The sequence below is a fragment of the Hesperophylax consimilis genome, chromosome 10 (genome assembly GCF_061612785.1).
Source record: "Hesperophylax consimilis isolate HC1 chromosome 10, BYU_Hcon_1.0, whole genome shotgun sequence".
NCBI lineage: Eukaryota > Metazoa > Arthropoda > Insecta > Trichoptera > Limnephilidae > Hesperophylax > Hesperophylax consimilis.
This window is the reverse complement of record NC_142845.1, coordinates 7,619,569-7,645,349: the sequence shown is the minus strand read 5'-3', so window position 1 is coordinate 7,645,349 and position 25,781 is coordinate 7,619,569. Positions and strand designations below refer to the sequence as shown.

Here is a 25,781-nt window from a genome sequence, read left to right as displayed (position 1 = left end):
TGAAGTCAGAATAAATAGACAAGCCCTCACCAAGTCAAATTTGCGTACCATGTGACAACCTATTTTGGCACCAGAGGGGTTCACGCATTTATTGAACAGAATATGTAATCCCGGCTCATCGACATCGGAAAATTTTGCAGAATAACTCTGCAATTAATGTGCATTCTAACTGTGTAAATATATACAGTAGAACCCCGTTATTCGGAAAAACGCGTAATTCGAAATTTTCGCCAATAAAATTTCCGCAGAAAAATTATTTCATACAAAATTTTTTTTAATTCGAAATTCGTTAATTCGTAATTCGAAATTTATTTTTGTCCGCGCACGAAAATTTGTTCGTGTTATTCGAAAAAATTTGATTTTTGCGAAAATAAATCATAATATTTCGTAAATCTGAATCTAAAAGTCAGCCGTGGCGGTAAAACGCCGAAAAATGTATTTTTACGTGGTTATACATCGTCCTAATAAGTAGGTATTATTATTTTGTAAATCTGAATCGATTTACACTGGAATGTCGTACTTTTTCAAATTTATTTCGAATATCCGAGTTTGAAGGGGCGAGAAAATACGTTTTACGCGAATACTTGTCGTAGTTTTACGAGTTTACACCAAATATCTGAATTTAAAGGGTCGACCGCGACGAAACTCAGCCGCGAAATTTCGATTTATGCGTAAATGTATCGTATATTTAGAAATATTTTAATTTAAATGGCACGCTGCGACGGAAATCGGCCGCGAAATATCGATTTACGCGTAAATATATCGTATGTTTACGAATTTATTTCTAATATCTGAATTTTTAAGGGCCCGCCGCGACGGAAATCGGACGCGAAATTTCAATTTACGCGGAAATATATCGTATTTTTACTAACTTTACTTCGAATATCCGAGTTAAAAATACGGCGCGACGGATATCAGCCGAAAAATTTCGATTCACGCCGAAATATGACATATTTTTACGAATTGACTTCAAATATCTGAACTTAAAAGGCCGGCCGCGACGAAAAACTGCCGATAAAATTCGATTTACGCGGAAATATATCATATTTTTACGAATTTACATAAAATATCTGAATTTAAAGGGTCGGCCGCGACGGAAATCGGCCGCGCATTCTCGATTTACACGGAAATATATCGTATTTTTACGAATACATATAACAATTTAAAGGGTAGGCCGCGACAAAAATCGGCAGCGAAATCTCGATTTACGCGTAAATATATAGCATTTTTACGAATTTATTGCGAATATCTGAATTTAAAGGGTCCGCCGCTACGGTAATCGGCCGCGAAAATAAAGAAATAATTGGTATTAATACGAATTTACAGCTAAAATACCACCCGGATTTGAAGAGGCGGCCGAGAAAATCGATTTTCGGGGTATTTTTTCATAAAATTTCGAATTACGTGGGAATTCGTTAATTCGAAATTTGATTTTTGATGTCCCGTGGATTTCGAATTAACGAGGTTCTACTGTAAATGGTAAAGACAATAATTACTAAAATATCGCATTACATTCCACAAGTAACCTTTATTTGACATAATTTTAAACTTACTCAGGTTACTATGAACAGATGTTAAGATGTCAGTGATTAATACTCATACTATCAAAATTGTAAATGTTCATTTATTTATTGTTTTTGAACTCCATTTAATTTTTCAAAAATTCGATTAAAATCTAATTTAATAATATAATTATTAAGTTCTGCAAGTATTTTTTGGTTTTTGTTATTGTTACAGCAGCTTCGGCATACAAGGCCATTTCAAGGACAGTTTGAAAAAAAAAAAAATGTTCAGTTTTGTGATGTAGTAAAACGATTTTCACGAGATCTGAGATTTTTAGTTATGGCTAAGGAAGGTGAGGATTTCGTGCACCATTGTAAAAAGGGATGGCTGTTAGTAGGCATATTTCATTATCGAAGACTAAAATACTTAATAAACTTCAATGCAAGTTGCCTGGAGAGTATCCAATACATTTATTCGCAAATCTCTGAAAGATAGACACCCACAATCACCCCACTACCCAGCTCATGTTAGTTTGTTCCCAGCAACTTTTAGTTCACCTCTGTATATTTCATTACTCCGTGGATTTACTTTTCTTACCACTGCTTAAAGGGGGTGACAGATTGAACTATAATTTCAAAGCGTTTATATAACTTATATAAATGTATGTAACTCCATATTGCTCGCCATACAATCCCATACAGACCTGCCACACCCAAAAAGATGATGTGCTCTAAGTGTGGGCGTGGCGACGATATGCGCTGTGATCTACTAACTAACCAGACTATTTGTAAATTATACGACCCCTTCTCCTACCAATGACAGAAGGGGTCAGAACAATTTACGGAGAGCCGTAATTACGTGGCTGTCATCTGTCAAAGTGAAAAAAAGATATTCTATGGCATCCCCCAATTGATCTGACTCCTCTCCTTAGGAAGATTATAGCGTAGTGTGTCAGCTCAACATATAATGCGTACATGTCACGCCCAATTTATGCATGCATAATACAGAGTAATGTGTCTAAGGCCTAAACAGCGAATCATTTAAAAAAAAAAATGAATACACATTAATGATTAATCCTTTACAAAAAAAAACATGGGAAAACAAAGAACATTATTCTCCATGTCTAGTACCAAAAATATGTTTGCAAATGTTTATACTTAGATACAAAAAAAAAGATCCACTGTTCTCACAATGCATTCCTAAACAAATATGTAAAAATGTATTATTACAACATTGAAACATCATTTTTCGTCAAAAACATCACTGCTGGAAAACCTGTATAATGTTAAGAAGTAATATATGTAGGTATATATATTATATTATCTCTATTTAGATTAGTTATTTTTGTACATTTGTATTATAAACAAAAATATTTATTAGTCAGTGTTTGTGTGTTTGGAAAATATTATTAGTTGCAGGTATTCTCGGAAATACAAAAGGCGTTTATTATGGTTTGAGATTTCTTGGTAAAGATGGCATATACCAGGGAATTTCAACTATTGTGTTGTGAAATATTAAAACATATCACTGAAAAACTAAAATAAAATAGCTCATGAAATTAAACAAAACATTAAACTCTTGAAAATACTTTACCATAATTTCACGCTTGTGTGAATCAGCAGGGTTATGCACATGTGTCACAACTATGTACATCACATTGGTGTTGCTTTAGAAAAAGTTTGAAAACCTCTGCCATGTAAAGCAAGGAAAAACCCACTGGCTAACCTATTTAGGTGTAGGTAATAAATACCATGTCAAATGACTAAACAAACAATGAACACAAAGCTCACAGAAAATATATTTTTTTTATTTTCAATGCAATTATAAATAAATTCAAAAAAAGTATTTTTAATGCGAATGATAAAATTTTACATAAGTACAAATTTTACTTATTCTGGAAAATTTTGCGTAACGAAGTTCCAAAAAGATTGTAACGAAGGAAACGAGAAAATTATATTTCAGTTCATTTTAATAAAATTCCTTAAATCTTTGAAATAATACATTATTCAGTCTGTTACTTTTGCTAAATATTGCAAGAACTGAAATAACAATAGTATTTACAAATTTAGTTTTTTTGTCACATTGCTTGTGCTAAATAATATTAAAATATTATGTCTTACAAACTTATTTGTATCAAAAGATTTGTTAATTATTTTTTATGAGCAAGGGTCATGCACATACTAAAGTAAAAAAAAAAAAATTACAAAATGCACCAAAAAATATAAAAGGGCACTAATTAAGAGGATAGATAGATTTAACCACAAAGAAAACCAAAAATTATAAAAACAACCAAGAGTGTAATTTTTGGTTGTAAGTAATTAATTAATTAATGGAAATTTTATAACAATTATGTGGGTATTTAAAATGTACACGGGAATAGGGAATATAATTGTTTTGACAATTTCATACAAGCTGATCAGTTGTTTAAAAATGACAAAGAATTTATCTGGTGATGTTTTAGAAAGAATCATAGAACTAGCGTTAATGTCACAAAATCACTTATGTAATTAATTTTCACTTGGATTAAATGTTCAAAAGATTCCGTTCAGTCATTGGTTAAACCTTCTTCACTATTTGCACAACGTCTTCATCGTTGAGGACATGCTCTATTCCCACCTTCTGGGGTTGATGCTTCACAGATGAGCCCCAGACCAGAGCACTGGAAAATAGAAGAAAACGATTAATTTTGGCGTACAAGACAGGTAGACAACATAGAAAATATAATCACACACATAAAATAACAAAAATTTTAATAAATAACAAAATTGTAAAATAACTGTTTTAGAATTGTAATGAAAAGAATGGGAAAATTTTATATCAATAGTCAATCAAATAATATCTGACACAAACTGTGACTAAATGTAATACAATAATAATTCATATTCAAGTACAGTGTTCCGTTAATTCGAACCCCGATAATTCGAAAAAACGCGTAATTCGAAATTTTCGCCAAAAAAATATCCACAGAAAATGTTTTTCATAGAAAATGGTTTTTTAATTCGAAATTCGTTAATTCTTAATTCAAAATTTATTTACGAAAATTTGTTTGTGTAATTCGAAAAACTTCGATTTTTGCAAAAATAAATCATAAAATTTCATAAATCTGAATCTAAAAGACAGCCATAATGGTAAAATGCCGAAAAGTGTATTTTTACGTGGTTATACATCGCCCTAATAAGTATTATTATTTTGTAAATCGGAATCGATTTACACTAAAATGTCGTATTTTTTCCAATTTATTCCGAATATCCGAGTTTGAGGGGCCGAGAAAATTCGTTTTACGCAGAAATACGCCGTAGTTTTATAAATTTACACCAAATATCTGAATTCAAAGGGTCGGCTGCGACGGAATTCGAACGCTAAATTTCAATTTACGCAGAAATACGACATATTTTTACGAATATACTTCAAATATCTGAATTTAAAAGGCCGGCCGCGACGAAAATCTGCCGAGAAAATGCGATTTACGCGTAAATATATTGCATTTTTACGAGTTTATTTTGAATATCTGAATTTCAAAGATCGGCGCGACGGAAATCGGCTAGGAAATTTCAATTTACGCGGAAAATATTGTATTTTTTACTAAATTTACTTTGAATATCTGCGTTAAAAGATCCGGCGCTACGGAAATCGGCCGCAAAATTTCTATTCATGCGGAAATTTGACGTATTTTTTACGAAATTTACTTCAAATATCTCAATTTAAAGGATCGGCCGCTACCGAAATCGGTCGCGAAATTTCGGTTTACGCATAAATATATCGTATTTTTAGAATATCCGAGTTAAAAGGACCGGCCGTGACGTTAATCGGCCGCGATAAATTGATTTATGCGGAAATGTGTGGTATTTTTATGAATTTGCTTAGAATAACTGAACTTGAAGGTCGAGACGGAAATTGGCAGCAAAAATTCGATTTAAACGGGAATAATTGGTATTAATACGAGTTTACTCGAAAGATACCACCTTAATCTGAAGGGGCGGCCGAGGAACTCGATTTCAGCCGTTTTTTTTTTTTTTTGTTCATAAAATTTCGAATTACGTGGGAATTCGATAATTCGAAATTTGATTTTTGATGTCCGCTGGATTTCGAATTAACGAGGTTCTACTGTACATACATACATATATGAAATTGAATGCATAGTTCAAGATTTCATTAATGTGAAATAAAATCATTAAAAAAATATTATGTAAAAGCAAGCAATGCATACTGAAATTGCTCAATAATATCGTTAAAGATATTAAAGAATGCATCCAGTGAAATACAGAAGAAATCGTAATTATGTACATATCGTCGTTGGGCCCTCAATACCTCAAATTTGACAGTACATAATATTAAAAATTTACAGGAGAGTGAAAAAATGCATTTTTAAGTAGGAAAGTGAAGGTTATTTTTATTTATTGTGTTCGTTAGTAATCATTAAACATTAGAGATAAAAATACTGTCTTGCAAAATTAAAATTTTTTCACATTGGATAGCTGCAAAAACTGTCAAACGGTGTTCTCTGAGTCATAAAATTAGCTCCGATTCTGTCTGAAATTCCTGGGTCAACGCAACTATTTCCAGTTGCCACATTATTACTTATCATGAGTCAGGGAACTTTGATTAGTTTGTGGAGAAAGAATAACAGTAAAAAGTGTTTACATTTTGAATTCCTTGATGATGGAGCGATGCAACCGATTGCAGAAGTCCTCGACGCTGGTGTGCTCGCTGTGCAGCACCACGGGTGAGTTGTAGTCGGGCAGCTGTCCCTTGGGCTTGGTGTAGATGCGCACCAGCTTCAGGTACTCCCACATCTTCTCCAGCAGGTCATCAAAGTTCCAGCGGTGGTGCGCCGAGATAGGCACACAGTGGGGGATCTTGTATATAACGTCCAGCTCCTCAATGGATATTTGATCTAAAACAATTACCAACATAATAAAAAACCGTATATGGTTTGTTGATAAAACAAATGACGGCCTCTACGGTCGAGGGGCTCTCGACTACAAAACCAGAAGTTCCCGGTTCAAATACTTGTGCGGGCAAGAAATTTTTATTTAATTAATTTGTGTAATATAGTATATTTGCAGCACATTTTAGAGTTGAAGATACTCTCAGTATCACCTTGGCGAAAGACCACAATTCACAATTGAAACTTTGCTTCTAATAGCTTCAGCCGTGTTTGATGACCGTATCTGAATAGCCAGGTACTTCCCCGCCTTCCTCTTCTCCATCTCATTCCCCTACCTAATACTTTCAGCTTCCCAACATACCCCAATCAAGAATGCCTTAGTAGACCGTAGGGGGCAGTTGGGACTCTTGTACAGTATTCACATGCATAAAAGAGATACTAAAGCCAGTGGAACTCGCTACTTAGATTTGGTCATTAAACATAGTCATGACCGATTCAAGCAACGTTTTAATTCGGTTTTGATTTTGATACCGATGTTTTTTCACTAAGGCTATACAGAAAGTAAATTCCACTCCAAACAGTGGTAAAAAACATAGAATTTTTCATGAGAAAAACCCTTGAAAACTTAATACATAATATGAACGAGGAAAACATAGTATGTATGTTTGTAAAACCGAAAGTAATGTATAATATATGAGGTCCAAACGATAAATTTTTTTTAATTCGGGTCATTTTTTTGATGCTTAACCTGTAATAATAAAATGGCATAATAAAACACGTAGTAGGAGTTTCCCTATAAATTTATTGTTTCACATTCAAGACGTATATTAACATTCAAAGTGTCTTACCAATTTTGTTAAGTAGATAGATACAGGGGATGTAGACGCGGTTTCCTTCAATGACGTCAATAAGGTCATCACTGGTGGCATCGAAGCGCAGCGTTATGTCGGCGTTGTGGATCTTGTATTCAGACAGGATGGACCTCACCAGGTCCAGGTCTAATTCTGTTTGTGGACACTGGAATACACACACACATATATTTTTATTTTGGTGCAATATTATTTACATTTCATAATTATCCAGTAATGTTGGCCTCACTGGGTGGCTTCCCCGTGCTGAGTGTACCTATATTATAAGGTCACCTTTCTTAACTAGATGACATAATATAGGTGGGTAATAATAGCGGACACAGACTAATACATAACTCCATTTGAACATGCTCCTTGCTTCGTCTACACTTATAAAAACTATTTTGACAATCTGACTATTCGAGTATTTGATTAACCTGATTGACCACTGCGCTACATATTGCAAGAACATCCCCGACTTCTTAATCTATTCACTTGAGAATCACAATGCTCTATTCTTTGTAAATTCACTCTACAAGTCCAATCCATCTAAATGTTCTAGTCTAATCTCGTTCATTAATGCAGACATTAAATATTGTTAGAAATAAGCACTGTATCATGTTCAAACAAAACATTCTTTAACCGGTTCTGTGCCGTAAGTGGGTTCACGGGATCTTCGTCGCCGTGTACGGCAGGCCGGCCATACAAGATTAGCGCATTAATTTGCCCTTCTTTATGAATTTATTTATTTAGAATAACGATGGAACATTTATGTGTTCCACCTTATTTAGGATAAGATGGAACACATAAATGACACATAAAGACATCTATAATATTACAGTTTATTAATACATATTACCGACTTTACAGTGATCTAATTTTTGCCAAAAAATTCACGACCAGCTGTGCACAGCTATTCTAATACCTTCCGGCATTAAAAAGGTTAAACGTTGATGTCAGATACATAAGAATGGATGGATTCTGGCACTTCGAGACCGACATTAACAAATCCCTTCTTACAGCCGCTACACGAGTGGTGACTAAGTTACCCCTGTTCTACACCGTACAGAAAAGTGGGATATTGGCAATCAAGCAAAAAAATTTAAAAAAAACTCACTGTAGTATTAAGATTAATTCCTCCTTTATCCTTTCTCCGGTAGGCAATGTTTGGAGGCTGCTTGTTTAACCGCAAGCCGAAGCCCTCCAACTCGTGCTCCAGCAGCTTCTTGTGCTGCAGTGGTTTGAGGACGTCCAGCACAATGAAGATTAAACTGCAGGTTCGTGCCACGGCGATTACCTGACGACCTCTACCCTTGCCGTCCTTGGCGCCCTCAATGATACCAGGCAAGTCGAGTAACTGAAAATAAAACCATTTGATTAGCATCCACCAATCAAAAATAAACATTTGGGCAAGAAGGAAAAGCAGACTTCATTATGACCTTTAGGTAAACAATAATCCCTATTTATTAGCCGTTGTTACATCAGCGATGATACTTATCGGCTTTTAAGAGGTGTCATCAAATTACACTAAGGACGGGTTGTTTCGGAGAATCTGAACAATTCATCAAATTTCAACGTTCATTTTCAAGTTCTGTGAAAGATTTTTTCAAGTCCTGTTTTTATTTCAGTTTTGTCAAGCAACTAGCCTACAATTATATAAAAACAGAACTTGAATAAGTCTTTCACAGAACCCGAAAATGAACGTTGAAATTTGATGAATTGTTCAAATTCTCCGAAACAACCCGTCCTAAGTGTACCTACATGTACATAATTTTAATAAAAAGTTAAGGTAAAAGTTCGCACTGCTATTATACATAAAAGCCAACTGACAGACTTCAACGCTCATCAAAAGAGGATTAAACATTAAATAAGGAATTCAAAGAATTTGAGTCTTATAAAGAAATGCGACAAGACCTGAACATTGTATACATATATGTATAATTCTTGCTCAAAATTGGTATTTGATTGATATCAGATCTGAATAGTAAGGTACTTCCCCACCAGCCTCTTCGCCATATTGGCAATCAAGCAAAAAAATTTAAAAAAAACTCACTGTAGTATTAAGATTAATTCCTCCTTTATCCTTTCTCCGGTAGGCAATGTTTGGAGGCTGCTTGTTTAACCGCAAGCCGATGGATAAATGGATGCTAATCAATGTATGGCGAAGGCTCAGGAAATTATTAACCAAATACATTTAATAATTACCGACTCATCTAATAAGTTCAATAAAGAACAACTTGCAAAAATAATGCCAAAAACTACCGAGTTACTGGGCGTCGCGGGACAGATGGCAGTGAAGATGGGGACTATGGAGGGTGAACTATCCGCATACAAAAATATTATTAATAACCAACCTGCAATAACTGGAACTACTCAATCTACTTCAATGGAAATATGTGACGCAATTACCGAGATAACAGAAAGGAATTTACGTTCGAAAAATCTAATTCTGCTGAACGTACCTGAAAGTAGAGACGAGAATCAAACCAACAGGATATCTGATGACAACAACAAAGTATGTTCAACGTTAAAAATTATCGATGATACACTACAGATAAATATTTCTAAAATATATAGGCTTGGCGTAAGAAAAACTGACAAGATCAGGCCAATAAAAGTAGAACTCCAAGATTCATATCAAGCTAAGCAAATAATCATAAATAAATATAAACTGAAAAATGGCATCAAAGTTAAACAAGATCTCACGGAGCTGCAAAGGAAACAAATGACGGATGTTTGGAAAGAGTTTGAAACGAGAAAAGCGGAAGGGGAAACAAACATAACAATTAAGTACATAAACTCTGTTCCAAAAATAATAAAAAACGTGCCAAAAAACTTAAACAGCACCTAAAATTGTTTGGGTACTACCAAAATGTCCGCGGAATGAGAACTAAATTACAACATCTTAAAATAACTTCTCCCACATTCCCACATGATATTTTGTTATTAACAGAAACATGGTTAAATGAGGACATCAATTCATCGGAATTAGGTCTCAATAAATACAACATCTATCGTCTTGACCGTGACCCCATTACAAGCAACAAATCAAAAGGAGGAGGTGTAATGGTGTGCATATCTAAAAACATTTCATCTAAAAAATTGCCAGTTAAACACAAAAGCGTTGAACAGATGTTTGTAATGCTAAATATTTCATCCACAAAAATCATTATCGCTTGTACTTATATTCCACCAATGTCAGATCTGCAAATATACAAGAACCACATCGAGGATGTAGAAACACTAAAATATAAATATCCTAAAGCCAAATTTATAATTGTAGGCGACTACAATCTTCCGAAAATCGACTGGTCTTTCGATAAGAACAATGAAGTGATTATTAACGAAACAGAAGTGCAGTGTGTCAAATCTAAGGAAATGCTTGATATGTCTTTTTTCCTAGGACTAAAACAGTTAAATAAAGTGCATAATTCTTATAACCGAATGCTTGACCTAGTATTTTCTAGTGACTTAAGTACAGTGGTAGAACAATCGGATGAATTGTTGTTACCTTTAGACCAACACCATCCCGCGTTAGATATTATTATCACAAATGAGTCTAGAAAATTGCAGAAATTAAAAACTTCATCGTACAATTTTAAAAAAGCTGACTACCCAAATATAATTGATTATCTTGACCATATAGACTGGTCATTTCTAGAAGATGAAAACAATATTGTGAATCAAGTCCAACAATTTTATTCAATCCTAAACACTTCAAAAGAACGTCATGTTCCAAAAGTTAATTTTATTGCATCCCTTTACCCTACATGGTTTTCAAAAGAATTAAAAGAATTGATTTATACTAAAAAACAAACTCACCGAATATATAAGCAATCTAGAAACGTCGATGATTATATAATGTTTACTAACATAAGAAAGCAGTGCAAAGAATTGTCTAAAAAATGTTATAATGATTATATTAGTTTAATAGAAATGGAGGTTCATGATAATGTCAAAAAATTGTGGAACTTTTCTAATGCTCAGCGTAAAAATGATGGTAGTTTACCAAATATTATGTATCTGAATAACAATTGTGCGGATAATACCGAAGGCATTGTCAATCTTTTTGCAGATTTATTCAAAAGTGTTTATGATGATAATATTACCGATAATGAAATCCCAAATGATATATCACTTGAAGAATCACTTAACCTAAACCATTGTTTTATTGAAATAAACGCTATAGAAAAGGCTATAAAAGCATTAGATACTAATAAATCCGCTGGACCGGATGGTTTCCCTCCAATATATTTAAAATCTTGTGTTCGCAGTTTGACTTATCCATTATTTTTACTATTTAATAAGTCTTTGTCGTCAGGGTGTTTTCCAAAACAGTGGAAAAAAAGCTATCTTACGCCTATTCATAAAAAGGGAGATAAAAGCGATGTATCGAACTACAGACCAATATGTATATTGTCCGCTATTCCCAAACTATTTGAATCGTTAGTCCTAGATGTAATATGTAAACAAATTAATAATATTATTGTACCCAACCAGCATGGCTTTATCACAGGTAAATCCACCCTAAGTAACTTGATCATATACGAAAATTACATAACTGATTCTCTTGCCTTGAAGCATCAAGTGGATTCAATATATACTGATTTTTCCAAAGCATTTGACAAAGTTAGGCGACATATCCTTGTACAAAAATTAAGTATGTTGGGTATCAAGGGTAATCTGTTAAGTTGGATTGAAAGTTATCTTAGTAAAATAGAGCTATGTGTCAAAATAAAATCTGTGGAATCTTACATTTTCGAAGCCACAAGTGGGGTCCCTCAGGGGTCTCACCTGGGACCAATTCTTTTTTTGTTATTTATTAATGATATTGTTAGCATATTTAAAGATGTAGAAGTTCTTCTTTTCGCAGATGATTTGAAAATATATAAAACAATACGCAGTTTAGACGATTGTTATACTTTGCAACTTAATTTAAATAAACTATATCGTTGGTGCATCATCAACTCTCTGTTTCTTAATATTAAAAAATGTCAGGTCATTCGTTTTTGTAAAATACGAAATCATACAATTTATGAATATTCGCTCAATAATGTAAAATTGACAGCTGTCACTCAAATCAGGGACTTGGGTGTTATATTTGATGAACAGTTAACATTCAATCCGCATATAAATGAAATCACAAATAAAGCCCTAAAAATGCTTGGGTTTATATGTAGAACCGCATGTGACTTCAAGTCACTAGAATGTTTGAACACACTGTACACATCTTTAGTAAGAAGTCAAGTAGAGTATAATTCGCCTATTTGGTCCCCGTTTTATAAAGTACATTCCAACAATATTGAAAGGGTACAACACAAATTTTTAAGATTTATTAACTTTAAACTAAATATTCCAATCCAAAATATAAATTATATCCAACTCATGCATCAACTAAATTTGATTACGCTATCAGATAGGCGAATTATCTCCGACCTTGTTCTACTAAATAAAATTATTAATTATAGAATCGACAGCCCTGAAATTCTTGCCACAATAAAATTATTTGTACCTTCCAAAAATACGAGACAAAATTCCACCTTTTTCTGTAACAATTTCAAATCTAATTATCATGCGCACATATCGTTAAATCGAATACAAAATTTTGGTAATAAATTTGGTAATGTTGTTGATATATTTAGAGATTCCGTAGCAGTGCTCAAACGAAATCTACATAAACACTTTGCTGATATGTATGACTTCTCCACTCCATAGTAAAAAACCCATTTTTTAGCTTCTGTTTTTTCACTCTTTTCTTTTATGACTTCTTTTATGACTTTTTAACTTTAATATATATGTTTTAACTTTACAAATTAATATTGTAATTTAAATAAAAATTCGAATATGATTTTAAGTCCCTATAAATGCTGATTAATTTCAATCCATTTATTTTTCTAAGTAAGTAAAAAAAGAAAAAAAAAACTGTTCTCCATAATGGTATTCTGTATTATTTGTAAAACATTTATGTACTACAGATATAATAACTATTTTATTTATATATGTACGTAAACTTTTCAATGTCACATAGTTAATGTAATAACACTAATAACAATGTATGTAAAAGCCCAATGGGCGTTTAAATAAATAAATAAATCTCCTCCTCAGCACTACCTTCACTTATACAACGTACCCCAATTGGGGATGTCATTATCGCACTGACTCCGCACGCTTAGGAGCAGTTGGGATTCTTGTGCGGTACTCATAAAAAAAACAAAGGTTTTAGTGCTTTATTAACATGGTTTAACCAGAAGTATAAATTTTTCAAATGGCTAACCAACGCTTTTATGTTGACTTCTAGTATAATTATCTGCTATTTTGATATCACCACAGTTTTACCGAACTACCTAGAAGAAGTATTTTTAACCCATTGGCCTCAAACGACGCCGTCCCGGCGTGTGTACGGCGATGTGTCTTAAAATCAAACGACTGAGGGTCTGATGTCTGTCGGCTTAAAAACGAAAAAGGTATACATTATTGACATCTGTGTTTAAAATTTAAAATGCCAATCGCTCTGTAGATAATTAAGCATTTATTTCGTAGTAATTGGCAGGACTCCGTTGGTACAATTTTTTCCTGATATTTACGATTGCAATTTTGTTATATTTCAGCTTCATTGAATTTTTTCAAAATGGCGTGTGGTTCGGGAATTGACAAGCTTGTTCGTAAAACGCATGTTGGGCTGCTAACAAGAGCCCAAATAGCAAAAAAAATATATTATGGTAATAATTATGATTAATGTACAACTTTTCTTAATCCAATTATAAAAAAATGAAGAAAAAAATGAAGAAAAAAAATTGGTTTTTGAAAAAAAAATAATTTCATATCCTCGTTTAATCATATTATTATTTTTTTTAAACAATGCATACATTTTTTACATACCTTGATTCAATGCACAAGTAAATTAAAAAAAGATTGTTTCGTTTGCATGTTTAGTTTAAAAGTTATGTAAGATTTAGTACACCACTGCACTTAAAACTTTTGGTACAAAATTAATTCGGATGTGAAGGACAATTTTTTAGCCAAACAATTCGGATGCCAACTGGGCCTTTGGGCCGGAGCCCTGCATTTGCAGTGTTGAAGAATCGTGCCCATGAAAGGAACAAAACACTGCAATCGCAGTGTCCTCCCTGTACATTCATGTTGCCTTAGGATATTACCTCTACTGGGTTAGTTAAAGACAAAAATAAAAATATCACTTTATTGAATGGTATTTTCTGTGTGTTGGCTTTAACAAATTTTAATTTTAATTTAGTGTAGTTTCTTACTGGCCCTTACAGGTTACTAATTTACGGGTTTTGATGTTGTGTTGCGCTTACTCCTTCTTTTGCCAATGTTTCAGACAGGGTTGCAATGTCCGTCATCACATAGACAACATGGATCAGCTTAACTCTTAAACCCTACCTGGGGTACTGGAGTACCCCCCTGGTGTTTAAAATATCAACAATTTTAACAATATTCCACTGTTGCAAAAATCGTTCTAGCTAATCTACTCTCAATAATTGGCGAGTAAGTACGTCAGTAAGCCGTGACTGCCCGGCAAGTGCAGTCGCGTACACAGGTGTTCCGGGGTACCCCAGTACCCCGTGGTAGGAATAGTGTTAGTTCTTCCTTCCAGTTTTACTTGAATTACTGAAGTTGTTTTTCGACATCTCTCTGGTAAGTTTACACATTATTTATGATTTACTTTACTTTGTGATAATGGTTAGAGTACAGTGTTTATAGGGAGGGCCTGCGCCCAATAACGAGACATTCATGGACTAATAATGTGTTATGAATGTAATGACAGTGTATGCAGTGTAATGAGGTGTCTGTATTGTTTTCAGATATGGCATCCCAGACTCGAACAGACGGTTCACGTCTATACCCACAGCCAAGAAGTTACTGGAAAAAGGGATAACATTAGTTGGAACTGTAAAGAAGAATAAACGAGAAATTTCTCCTGTTTTCTTGGACACTAAAAATCGAGAGAAACGCACATCAATGTTTGCCTACGACGGACCTCTCACACTTTTATCGTATTGTCCTCTGAAGTCAGCTAAGAATAAAGTTGTAATTATGCTGTCCACCGTGTATGACAGCCCTGACAAGGATAATGAAGTGTACCTTCCAGAAATAATACATTTCTATAATAAAACCAAAGGGGTGGATGTGTTCGAACAACTTTGTAAGAAGTACTCGACGTCCAGGAAGATCAAAAGGTGGCCCATGTGTCTCTTCTACGGGTTGCTAAATGCCGTTGGTGTCAACTCTTGTGTCATATTCTAGCTGTCAACTAACATTGATAAAGAGAAAATAACCAAGCGGCGTGAATTTCTTAAGAGTTTGTCAATGGCACTCATAAAGCCTCATATGAGAGCAAAATTACAATGGCCAAGTTTACCCCGGGATATCAGAGAAAATATACGTGCAGTCTTGAATATGCATAGTGAAGATCATAGACCGGTCCTTGATAATCCCAAACCTGGTCGCTGCTGCTTTTGTCCGCGCACAAAGGACAAAAAATCTCGATCTGTCTGTAACACTTGTCGCCGCCATATTTGTGTTGACCATCAATACCAAATCTGTCCTTCATGTAACGACAAAAATTTATATTAGTTTTTATTAATAAATTTTATTGTCTTTTCTTATTACTTTGCCATAATAAGAATAATATTTTAAAAAATATCAAACACTTTTATTTTATAATTTTTTTTTGCGCGGGGTACTTCAGTACCCCGTGGTAGGAATAATTACATTCCCAGAGTGGTAGGGTTTAAGAGTTAATAGTTCTTGGTGTCTGATACTTACAGCAAAACTAAATTCCAAAAATAGCATTAATTTAATATTAATTTTTTTTTTATGTGAATACTGCACAACAGTTCTAACTGCTCCCAACCGTCAGGAGCCAGTGAGATCATGGCAACCCCAATTGGGGTATGTTGTGAGGTTGAAGTGTGGTCAAAGGTTGGGAAAGAAGATGGAGAAGAGGAAGGTGGGGAAGTACCTGGCTATTCAGATCTGGAGACCAAACACGGCTAAATTCATTACAAACAACGTTTCAATACTGAATGATAGTCTTGCATGAGAGAATCTTCCATTCAGGAATTTTTTAAATGATTTAATCGAGAAATAACATAAAATAATCAAATAAAAAATTACTTGCGCATGCCGGGATTTGAACCCGCGACCTCCGGATAGCCAGTTGAGTCTTTCGCCTCAACCTCGGAAGCCTAATTATTATAACCAACCCTAAGAAGATTAACGCGCCCAACATAGTATTACCTCTAAATACATAAAAACACACTTTACCACAATCTAAACATCTGCCCTGATGATGGACGCTGTAACTCTGTCCGAAACGTTGGCTAAAGGAGGAAGCATAATAACCCAGAAATTAATCATGATAATACTTTTGGCCGTGAAAATTTCAAATCATATCAGTCTAAGAAAACAATATCTTAACAATCTTTAAGCCTGTGACAGACTAAGTTATAAGTGCGCTATATTTTCGTGGCTTGGCCTATTTCAGCATATTTATTTATTTATTTTTTCATGTTCTCCATAAAACGGTTATACACCAATATATCATGGAGAAGATTACAAATTAAAAAGTTTACAGAGGCAGTTTTACTATTTTGTGACATGTGTTAAAAGATAGTTACTGAATTGTACATTAATATTGTACAATCTATATTACAATATGGTATTATTGGCTGGGGAGGAACTTATAACAATATATTAAATCCACTTAAAATAGTTCAAAGATTGATAATTAAAGTAATATTGAAAAAACCATCCAAATTTCCTACTGAGATTCTCTTTTCAATATTCAATGTTCCCACAATAGACAATATATATAAAAAATATTCAATTCTACAAATTTATAAAGAAATACAGTTAAATAACTTACAATTCAATTCATCAGCAAGATATCAAAAAACTATCAAAATCCCAAAACTTAATACAAAGCACACACAAAATACCTATCTCTATCTAGGTATAACATATTTTAACATCCTTCCATTATATCTAAAAAATATTGAAGATATTCAGGAATTTAAAATAAAATTAAAAAATTACCTAAAACTACTATAAAAGTCCATATCTTACTCTTATTATTATTTCCTTCAAATCTTGAAACTGTATTATTGATAAATCTTGCCTATTTCTTACTTATCCCTTTGGTTTTGCAAATATATTATTTACTTACTTACATGATTCCATATAATTGAGCTAGGATTCACTCACCAAACACAAGAGCCTCGTCTCTTTATGGTGAGGAAAAGCTATTATTATTTACCTTGATAACACTGTATAATATGTATAATTGTATATTTATTGTAAAAAACATACAAATATTAAATAAAAAAAAAAATAAAAAATAAAAATTGTCTGTAGGTGACATTGAAAATGTCGATGGCTAATGCAGAATCGTTAAGCAGTTGAGTCGCTCTGTTTATTGGCGCGTTCTGATAGGCAGAAGTCCTCGCTTTCGGAGCATATAAGAGTGCATGGGATCTCCCACGAGTATAATTGTTAGGGACATAAAAGTTAACCTCTTTCAACATAGGCGGATTGTGTATTGTACCAGAGATTAACTTAAAAAAGTGTTTGCCTAAAAATATTTTTCTGCGGGCTTCTAATGTATTGAAATCGAGCATTCCTGTTAAGGACAAGGATGGATACAGGAATGGATAGTATGTATATTCCCTCATATACAGGTAATGCATAAACCTTTTTTGTACTTTTTCTATTTCTAAGATATGGTTTTGTTCAGAAGGGGCCCAAATAATGGAGCTGTATTCCAGGATGCTGCGGACAAGTGCTTCATATGTTCTCCGTATTGCAATTCCATTAGTTAATGATCTTTGAAAAGTAAATGATCATTCGCCATTGGTAGTGTATGGTGAGCGATATGCTGAAATAGGCCAAGCCATGATGCGTATAGCATAATGTGTCGCCTATCATATGCAGACAATAACTCACTTGAATTTTAGCTCCTTTGTATTTGATGCACCCGGGCACAGTTGTGAGGGTTGTGAACTCATACGCTGCCACTTCTGAGTATACCCCCGCTAGTGTGGTGAGTAGTGTAGATTTACCCACTGAAGGGAAGCCGACGAATCCTATTCGAGCATCTCCTGTCTTAGCCACATCGAATCCTACAATGTATAAACAAAACACGTTGAAGGTAACAAAAATAAAGATAAACTTGTTCACATCCGCCTCGCGCTTAATACGCAAAAAAAATAAAATAAACAGCACTTGATTTCAACTTAATCAATACAAGAAACAACTATTTATGTCAGGGGATATATACTATGCAAAAGTTCCATTTTTTCTTTTAGTATCAAAGCACAAGGCTAATACATTTGTGTGCACTGTGGATCCGATTGGAGCGATTGGTGTCATATTTTTACATGTACCATATTATTTTATTAATACCCTTCCTCAAAATATTAATATGGAAACGTATGAAACTGCTTACTGCGGTTTTAAGTCAATGAATCCACCTACATTTCACTATTTGTCACATTATGGCAAGCGATCCCTCAAAGCGTTTTTGCAAACTTGGCATAGTATGCCAAAAAAACACTTGAGTGGATACATTTTACGGCACTATTTATTTACATGGACGATTGTTTGATTATCATCGTTAAATTTTGACAGACCGCATGCCACCTTGATTGAAGGTTAATAACGATCTGACACTGCCGTGTGAGATCTAATATTGTGAAGACGAGTGTGTTGTGGTTTCTTCAGTGAATCAGTACTGTTGAGTTTGTTGTCTAGTTTGAGACACTATTTTTGATAATTTGGAAGAAAATAAGTAGTCATTCAGTGTATAATAGAGTTTCATTTGCATGACTTACCATCACCAGTTGCACCGCCGCCTCCTTTTGGGGCAATCAATTCTCGTCGGAGTTTGGCTAACCTTGCTTTTAAGAGACCCAAATGTTGTGCTGTTGCTTTGTTTTTTTGGGTCCTGGCCATCTGCAAAAACAAACACATTAATACATTTAACACATTATAAACATAATGATAACAGAATTACATGGAACAAAGTCATGCAATACGGGAGAAGTTACACAGATAACCTAAATTCACTAACCTCAGCCTCGATCCCCGAAATCTTATCAAGTATAGTCGCCATGATTGAAAGATTCTTCCGATGGTCACAAACTTAAACAGATGAATCAAAAAATCCGTATCCTTATACAAAATAATGTAAGTTTAAGATGAAAGTCTTGACGTATCACAAAATTAGCGGCAGCGTGCAAATTCTGCCGCGACCGAAGAAATTTAATCCATGCGTTTTTACCGACGAAGGCAATTTTTTGACAACTCGGAATTTTCTAGTAATACGACAATACGCTAGGTGGCTAAAGGTTTGAAACTAGGATTAGACTAATATAATGCGTTGTTGAAAAAAACAACCGATAGATGTCAGTAATCAGTAGGCTGTCGTAGAAACACACGTGTAGGTATTTTCCAGGGGTGGTTTGCGCAACAACGAAAATGCAGGCGGAAGATTGTTCACTGGTTGCTTTCTATGTTCTTTCAGTTTGCTGTCGGATGTTCTCCGGGTTGATTGCGCGGCGCGAGCTCAGAAAAACGATGAAAACTTTATACTGAAGCATTCGAGTGTCGGAAGTGTTACTCTGTGTACTTACTGAAAAGTCGGTGGAAGTTTTGGGGTTCCTGTTCAACAAACAATGCTAACTAAAAGTAACTTCAAACTACTTATTTTACGAAAAAACAAATAAAATTTAACTTTAAACTTTTCAACGAAAAAGTTTTCTTCAATATTTATCTATTTTATTGGTGGAGCTTTTTTCAAACTATTAAATAATTAATAGTTTGAAAATTTGAATACAATGATCCCAAATAATATTAAAGTAAAATAACACAAAGCACATTTAAATAGAGCAAGAAGATTCAATTTTGATGGACGAAAATTTTTTCGATAAATTGTAAATAAAATAAAATTTCACAATCCGACAAGTGATGTAAAATACGTTCAGGTTATCTGTATTTTTCGAATGAAAAGACTTTTATTTTGAATGTTCAACGACATAAAGCTTAAGGACACAAAATCTTCAAGGATGTGCTAGAATAAAGGTTTTTATCGTCCTGGGAATAGCCTGGGAGCTAGTTTGATGGGTCCTTATTAGAGGCTTTTCTGACCCTTTTAATTTATGACCCCCTGTCCCAGCTAGTTTGTCTCTGGTAAGCGGCGAGGGCCACCCTGGTGTACCCTGCTGGGGTATAACATATTGCTGATTTTGTCTGAATAATTTGTTGGTCGATGTATATTAGGGTAGGCCCATAAAGTTATAATGTGCGACCACAAACATGACTTGGGTGCCTACTTAATGTCTTTTTACATTGTTTTAGTAAATATTTTGATGTTGAGAAAATATGTGTTTAAATCATGAAATAATAATGAAATGAAATCCTTTTTACTAATTTATGTTATACTCTCGCGCACTTGAGGTGATTTTGCACAAAAACGGCGCAATACAAATCATCCAAATATTATTATTTATTATTATTACTAGCACAGGCCCGTGAAACATCACGGGATATTATAATTATTGGAGGATTTTCGAAGCTATACCATATTTGTCTCAAGATCACATTGCCTTTCAAAAACAAATATTGCCCATATTTTTATATAATGTTTACATTATCATATTTTTTGTTGGGAAATTAGTGAGACCTCAAAAATTTACCTTTCGAATGAAAACCGTTAGTAAAATTGAAAATCATCTGTCAAAATTATTAACAAAATAAATACACATTTAAAATATAGAAATAAATAGTAAATTATTTGCTGCTTATGGGTAGGTACATAATTTATCGCTAATCAGATTTAACACAATCATCAGTTTTTATTATTCCCTTTTTCAAAATTTAAGAGCAAATTTGAGTTTTTGAATCTGAGGAATATTTCACATAGCGCACATCATCACAGATAATCGAAATTACTATGTTTTTCAAAACAACATAACTTCAGTTGTGTGTAGCCGGTCTTATAACAGTAGGTGGTGTGATGGTCGGTATAGTTGTCTTCCAAGCATTTGATCGCGGGTTGATTCTTGGCCGTGGTAATTTTATTTCTTATTTTTATTTTGAAAACACAGTTTTTTAAAAAGTTCCCATGGTTTTTCACGGTTTAGTATTAAATATTTTTATTTTACTGTCGTAACAAATGAATTATGATATTTTGTTATGATGATTTTTTTAAATATTTTTGATATCTGCGAACAGATTATTAATTATTTCTGGGAAAACTAGAAAAGGACATTTGTTTCTGATTTTGACTTCACATTGCTGAGTTCATTGCATTTGCACAACCTTTTCTGCCTTTTTGATTTAATTGACGGCCTCAAGTGGTTGAGTGGTTACGTTCCTTGGCTACTAATCCGGAGGTCGCGGGTTAATAGTTACTAGTTAAGAATCCACAAAATCAAGTAAGAAAAAGCTCTGATGAAAGACCACCATTTAGAATCGAAACGTCGGTTGAAATGGCTTTGGCCTTATTTGGTGACCAGATCTGAATAGCTAGGTTTGTTTTCCCACCTTCCTCTATACCGCCTCCTTCCATTCCCACCTAAATTAAGCCTCATAACAGGTAGCACACGGATAAAAATGAGTATTGAGAATCTCTTGAAATTATTGGTAATCCGGTTAATCCCTTAACGAATGAATTGATAGGTTTCCCAATAAAATTTTAGTAAAATAAGAATATATTATCACGATGTCGGAATCGATAAGAATGCTATTATTTTAGCATTTCGTCATTATATATTATCAAGGCAAATGCAGGTGCATGAACACGTGTTCCGATATATTAGGAATTTACTAAAAGTTTATCAGAAAACGGCCTGAGATCCTTTTTTTAACCGGATTACCAATAACTTGAAGAGATTCTTAATAAATAAGTAATAATAATTTTAGTAAAATAAAAACGTAAATGAGAAAATATAACTTGATGATTTATTATTGCTGAGTTATCAAAATCCGTACAAATCAACCAGGAAATCAAATGAGAGACTCAATTCAAAGCACGATTCCACTAATTAAATTCCTTACACAAATTCAATTTTCCTTCAGAAAATATTATTGGAAAATCGAAGAGGTACGAGTACCTACTTATCTAAATATTGTCCCACCCGAACAAAATTCATCAGAAAAATCTACCAGACCGTGAATTCAAAATTAATGAACTTGTATCATCAACATTCATAGAGAAGATCGAATTACTTTTTACGTATTTTTTTAAGTAAATCAAAGCAGTTCTACCGCTTTTCGGTAGGTTTTAGACTTTACGTTGGCATTTAAAAACGCTGCTATTATAGTCAGTAAAGTTACTGCAGCGAATGTTTGTGCAAACACATTACTGACAGAGATGCAGTGCTTGTATATAAAGAATATTTTGGTGATTAGAAAGATAACACTGTTAAAATTTTCGAATATTCAAATTGGTTCAATTTACCCACTAACAAAGTTTGTACAATGTACAGTTGTCAATTCATCGCTAAAACAATAGTTTTTAAAAATTTTCACAACTGTACGGAGAAAAATGAAAATTGCTTATTTATTAAGAATCCCTTCAAATTATTTACTTAAATAATTATGTATTTGAAATAACAGGTTTCCTGATAAGCTTTTAGTAATTTACGAATATTAATATTAATATTACACGTGTTTGTGAAAATCTGAATATTTTCGCATTTCATCAGGCCTGCAAATTTTAACCGAATTACCAATAATTTGAAGAGATTCTTAATACATTATCAATATTCATTTTTCTCCATGTGAAAAACAACCAGTTACCCAATTGTTCTAAGAACGAACAGGGGTTGGAATAGCCGCACTTTAAAGGGCTATTCCACACAGATAAAGTATAAATGAATTATATGGCTTGTGACAGGCGATGCAAAAACACAATACATAACGTTAATTCACAATCAACTTACCGGTGAAATGATGGTGAAATCTGCATAAGCCTCATCTGTCAACACTGGAACGGGATTGTCGTTCGTTATCACTCGTTATTTTAGATTAAATTGCGATAAAAAATACGTATTACGATTATTCCGATAACACAACCGGGGATCGATATTGACAGGACGAACCGTTTTTGTGCAACTGGTCGGCCCACGGCCTCCGTGATTCCAGCTGACATGTGCGAAATTAAACTATACAGTTTAATTTCTGACGATACGATTGGTTATCACACAGCCTGTCAAAAGCGATCGGCGTTACGGAACACCCAATATTCATGTTTATCAGTTATGTAAAATTTAAAACACGACTTATTTTTTATTTATTTTATTTTATTTTATTTTTTTACTGTACAACAGAATATTTATTCCAATTACAGTACAATTTTTCATCATATCAGCACTAAACTTGGTGACTCTTCAATAATTGTTTTAAGTCATTTTGAGAACAGTCACTTACATCCAAATTCTTTGCAAGTTTGTTTAACAGCACCACTCCCCTCGTTATGCTATTCTTTACCAGGACGTAGGATTTGCCTTTTGGTACTCTGAATAAGTCATGATATCGACTTCGGCTGTAGTGGTCTGGTACATATAAATCATAGCATCCCAAGAGGAATGGGCTATCGATAAAATTGTTTCTAATTTTGAAAGACATAATAGCTAAACTTGCTTTCAGCCTAGTTTCCAGACTCACAGAATTAGTTTCCTCAAGTAAGTCGATATGGTGCATGGAACCTAGGATAGGTTAGCAACTGGTCAGTATTGAAGAATCTGCAAGCACAATACATGACGCTCAGTTTATTGGAACTGAATCTGTCCATGTTTCTTAATGAATTATTGGATTTACAATTTTTTTATTTATCTATCAATGTAAAGTTTTTTACTTGTATTTTTCGACATCTGTCCATCTGTCTCGACACAGGTGTACCCTACACCTGTGTCGAGACAGACGTATTCAGATACTTAATGAATATTTACATGCATAACTAAATCAAAATACAAATTACAAAGTTATATACACTTTAAACCATGGAGACAATAATTATAGAAAGTGCAGGTACAGGTACGACAATATTATAAAGGTATATGAAAAATAAATGCATTTAGTTGGAGGATGTAGTTACAAAGGGTCTATTATAAAATTATTGATTCTAATATTTTATTTTGGATGTAAATTGTTGTTATTGTTTACGTGTAATTTGGTTTACGGATGTTTGTGATAGTGGGACGCCCAATACTTGTTTTCCATTTCTTTATTTCATGTTTGAATTTGGTCATTGACTCTATTTGTCTAATCGTGGCTGGTAGTGTATTGTATAGTTTGCAAGCTGTGTATTTAAAATGTCTTTGCCCAAAGGTGGTTCTAGCAAAAGGAGTTTGGAGAAGTTCTTTATTTTATCGTTTGAGTTGGTTTGAACAGTGTTTTGCTGTTTTGGTGTAAATTAATCAAGATGGATCTTGCAAAGAGCAATGTCCAAAACGTTGACAATGCCAGAAGGTTGTTTGTTTTTTTACGGAATGTATGGTGAATGCTACGTGAATACAGCACAAGAGTCCCAACCGCTCCCAGTTATCCGGAGCCATGGTTGTCCATGCCATCTTCGATTGGAGTATATTGTGATGGTGGAGGGAGAGGGGAGGGAAAGGAAGTGGGAATGGGAAAGGTAGGAATATACCTAGCTATTCAGGTCTGCTAGGATACCTAGGGTACCTAGAATAGGTTCCATGCGTCCGCATATAGACATACCTGAGGAATTTCTTCTGGATTTGCTCTAACATATCAATGTACTTCTGGTGGTACAGTGCCCAAACATCGCTCGCATACTCCAGCTTGCTTCGCAGTATGCCATCGAACAATCTTCGTCTATCGACGTCTGTCTCGACACAGGTTTATCCTAGTAAGACAGACTTCGAAAAAAAAACCTGTAAAAAAACTTTATATTGATAATAAAAAAAAAAAAAAATGCTAACATAGCATTTTGGTTATTGAACTGCTTGCATATCCCAATGACGAACCCAAGAAGTTTGTAGCAAGACTGAGTGAGCTGCGATATATGGTCAGAGAATTTCAGTTCGGGATAAAGACGACACCGAGATCCTTTACGGAATTTACACGTGATAGTGTTTCACCCTTCATCTTATAATCTTAAAGTACAGTATTTAGAGAGCGAGTGAAAAACATAGTGACACATTTTTTTGTGTTGAAATTTAATTTGTTTATCAGATAGTACATCCAGATCAGCTTGCATTTTAAGACAATCTTGTTGGGAGATTATTTCCATTAGACTTATTTAGATTACATGTTAAGGAAGAACTGAAGAAATGCCATGTAGGCATGTTTCATGATCATATTAATTGCCCAATCGAGGCTTACATTTCCAACACAAAACAGAGTTTATGAAATTCAAATACGATGGAGATTTACGATGTCAGGTGGGTGTTAGCATATTGGGCTAAATGGAACATTAGTTTTCATTAAAATTTGCATGGAAGACACTTCTAGTTTTTTTTATTTATTCTATGGATGTCTACTAGTAAAGCCCTGAC

The 25,781-nt window shown here is 33.9% G+C and overlaps 1 protein-coding gene across 1 annotated transcript; it reads right to left on the bottom strand.

The window, feature by feature from the left end:
- Positions 1–3,353: 3,353 nt before the first annotated feature.
- 128up (GTP-binding protein 128up) lies at positions 3,354–19,520 on the bottom strand. Its single transcript, XM_089636062.1, has 7 exons — positions 19,331–19,520; positions 19,092–19,212; positions 18,205–18,380; positions 8,357–8,596; positions 7,240–7,408; positions 6,145–6,397; positions 3,354–4,162 (listed from the first exon to the last, which is right to left on the bottom strand). The coding sequence occupies exons 1-7, from the start codon at positions 19,370–19,372 to the stop codon at positions 4,060–4,062; spliced, it is 1,104 nt and encodes a 367-aa protein (XP_089492188.1). The 5' UTR covers positions 19,373–19,520; the 3' UTR covers positions 3,354–4,059.
- Positions 19,521–25,781: the final 6,261 nt, after the last annotated feature.

Coding starts and splice junctions, on each gene's coding strand:
- 128up (XM_089636062.1), bottom strand. CDS start 19,372: ATGGCGACTATACTTGATAAGATTTCGGGGATCGAGGCTGAG. Junction 6,398..7,239: donor CTATCTACTTAACAAAATTG/GTAAGACACTTT, acceptor TAATTGTTTTAG/ATCAAATATCCATTGAGGAG. Junction 4,163..6,144: donor ATCATCAAGGAATTCAAAAT/GTAAACACTTTT, acceptor TCTATTTTCCAG/TGCTCTGGTCTGGGGCTCAT.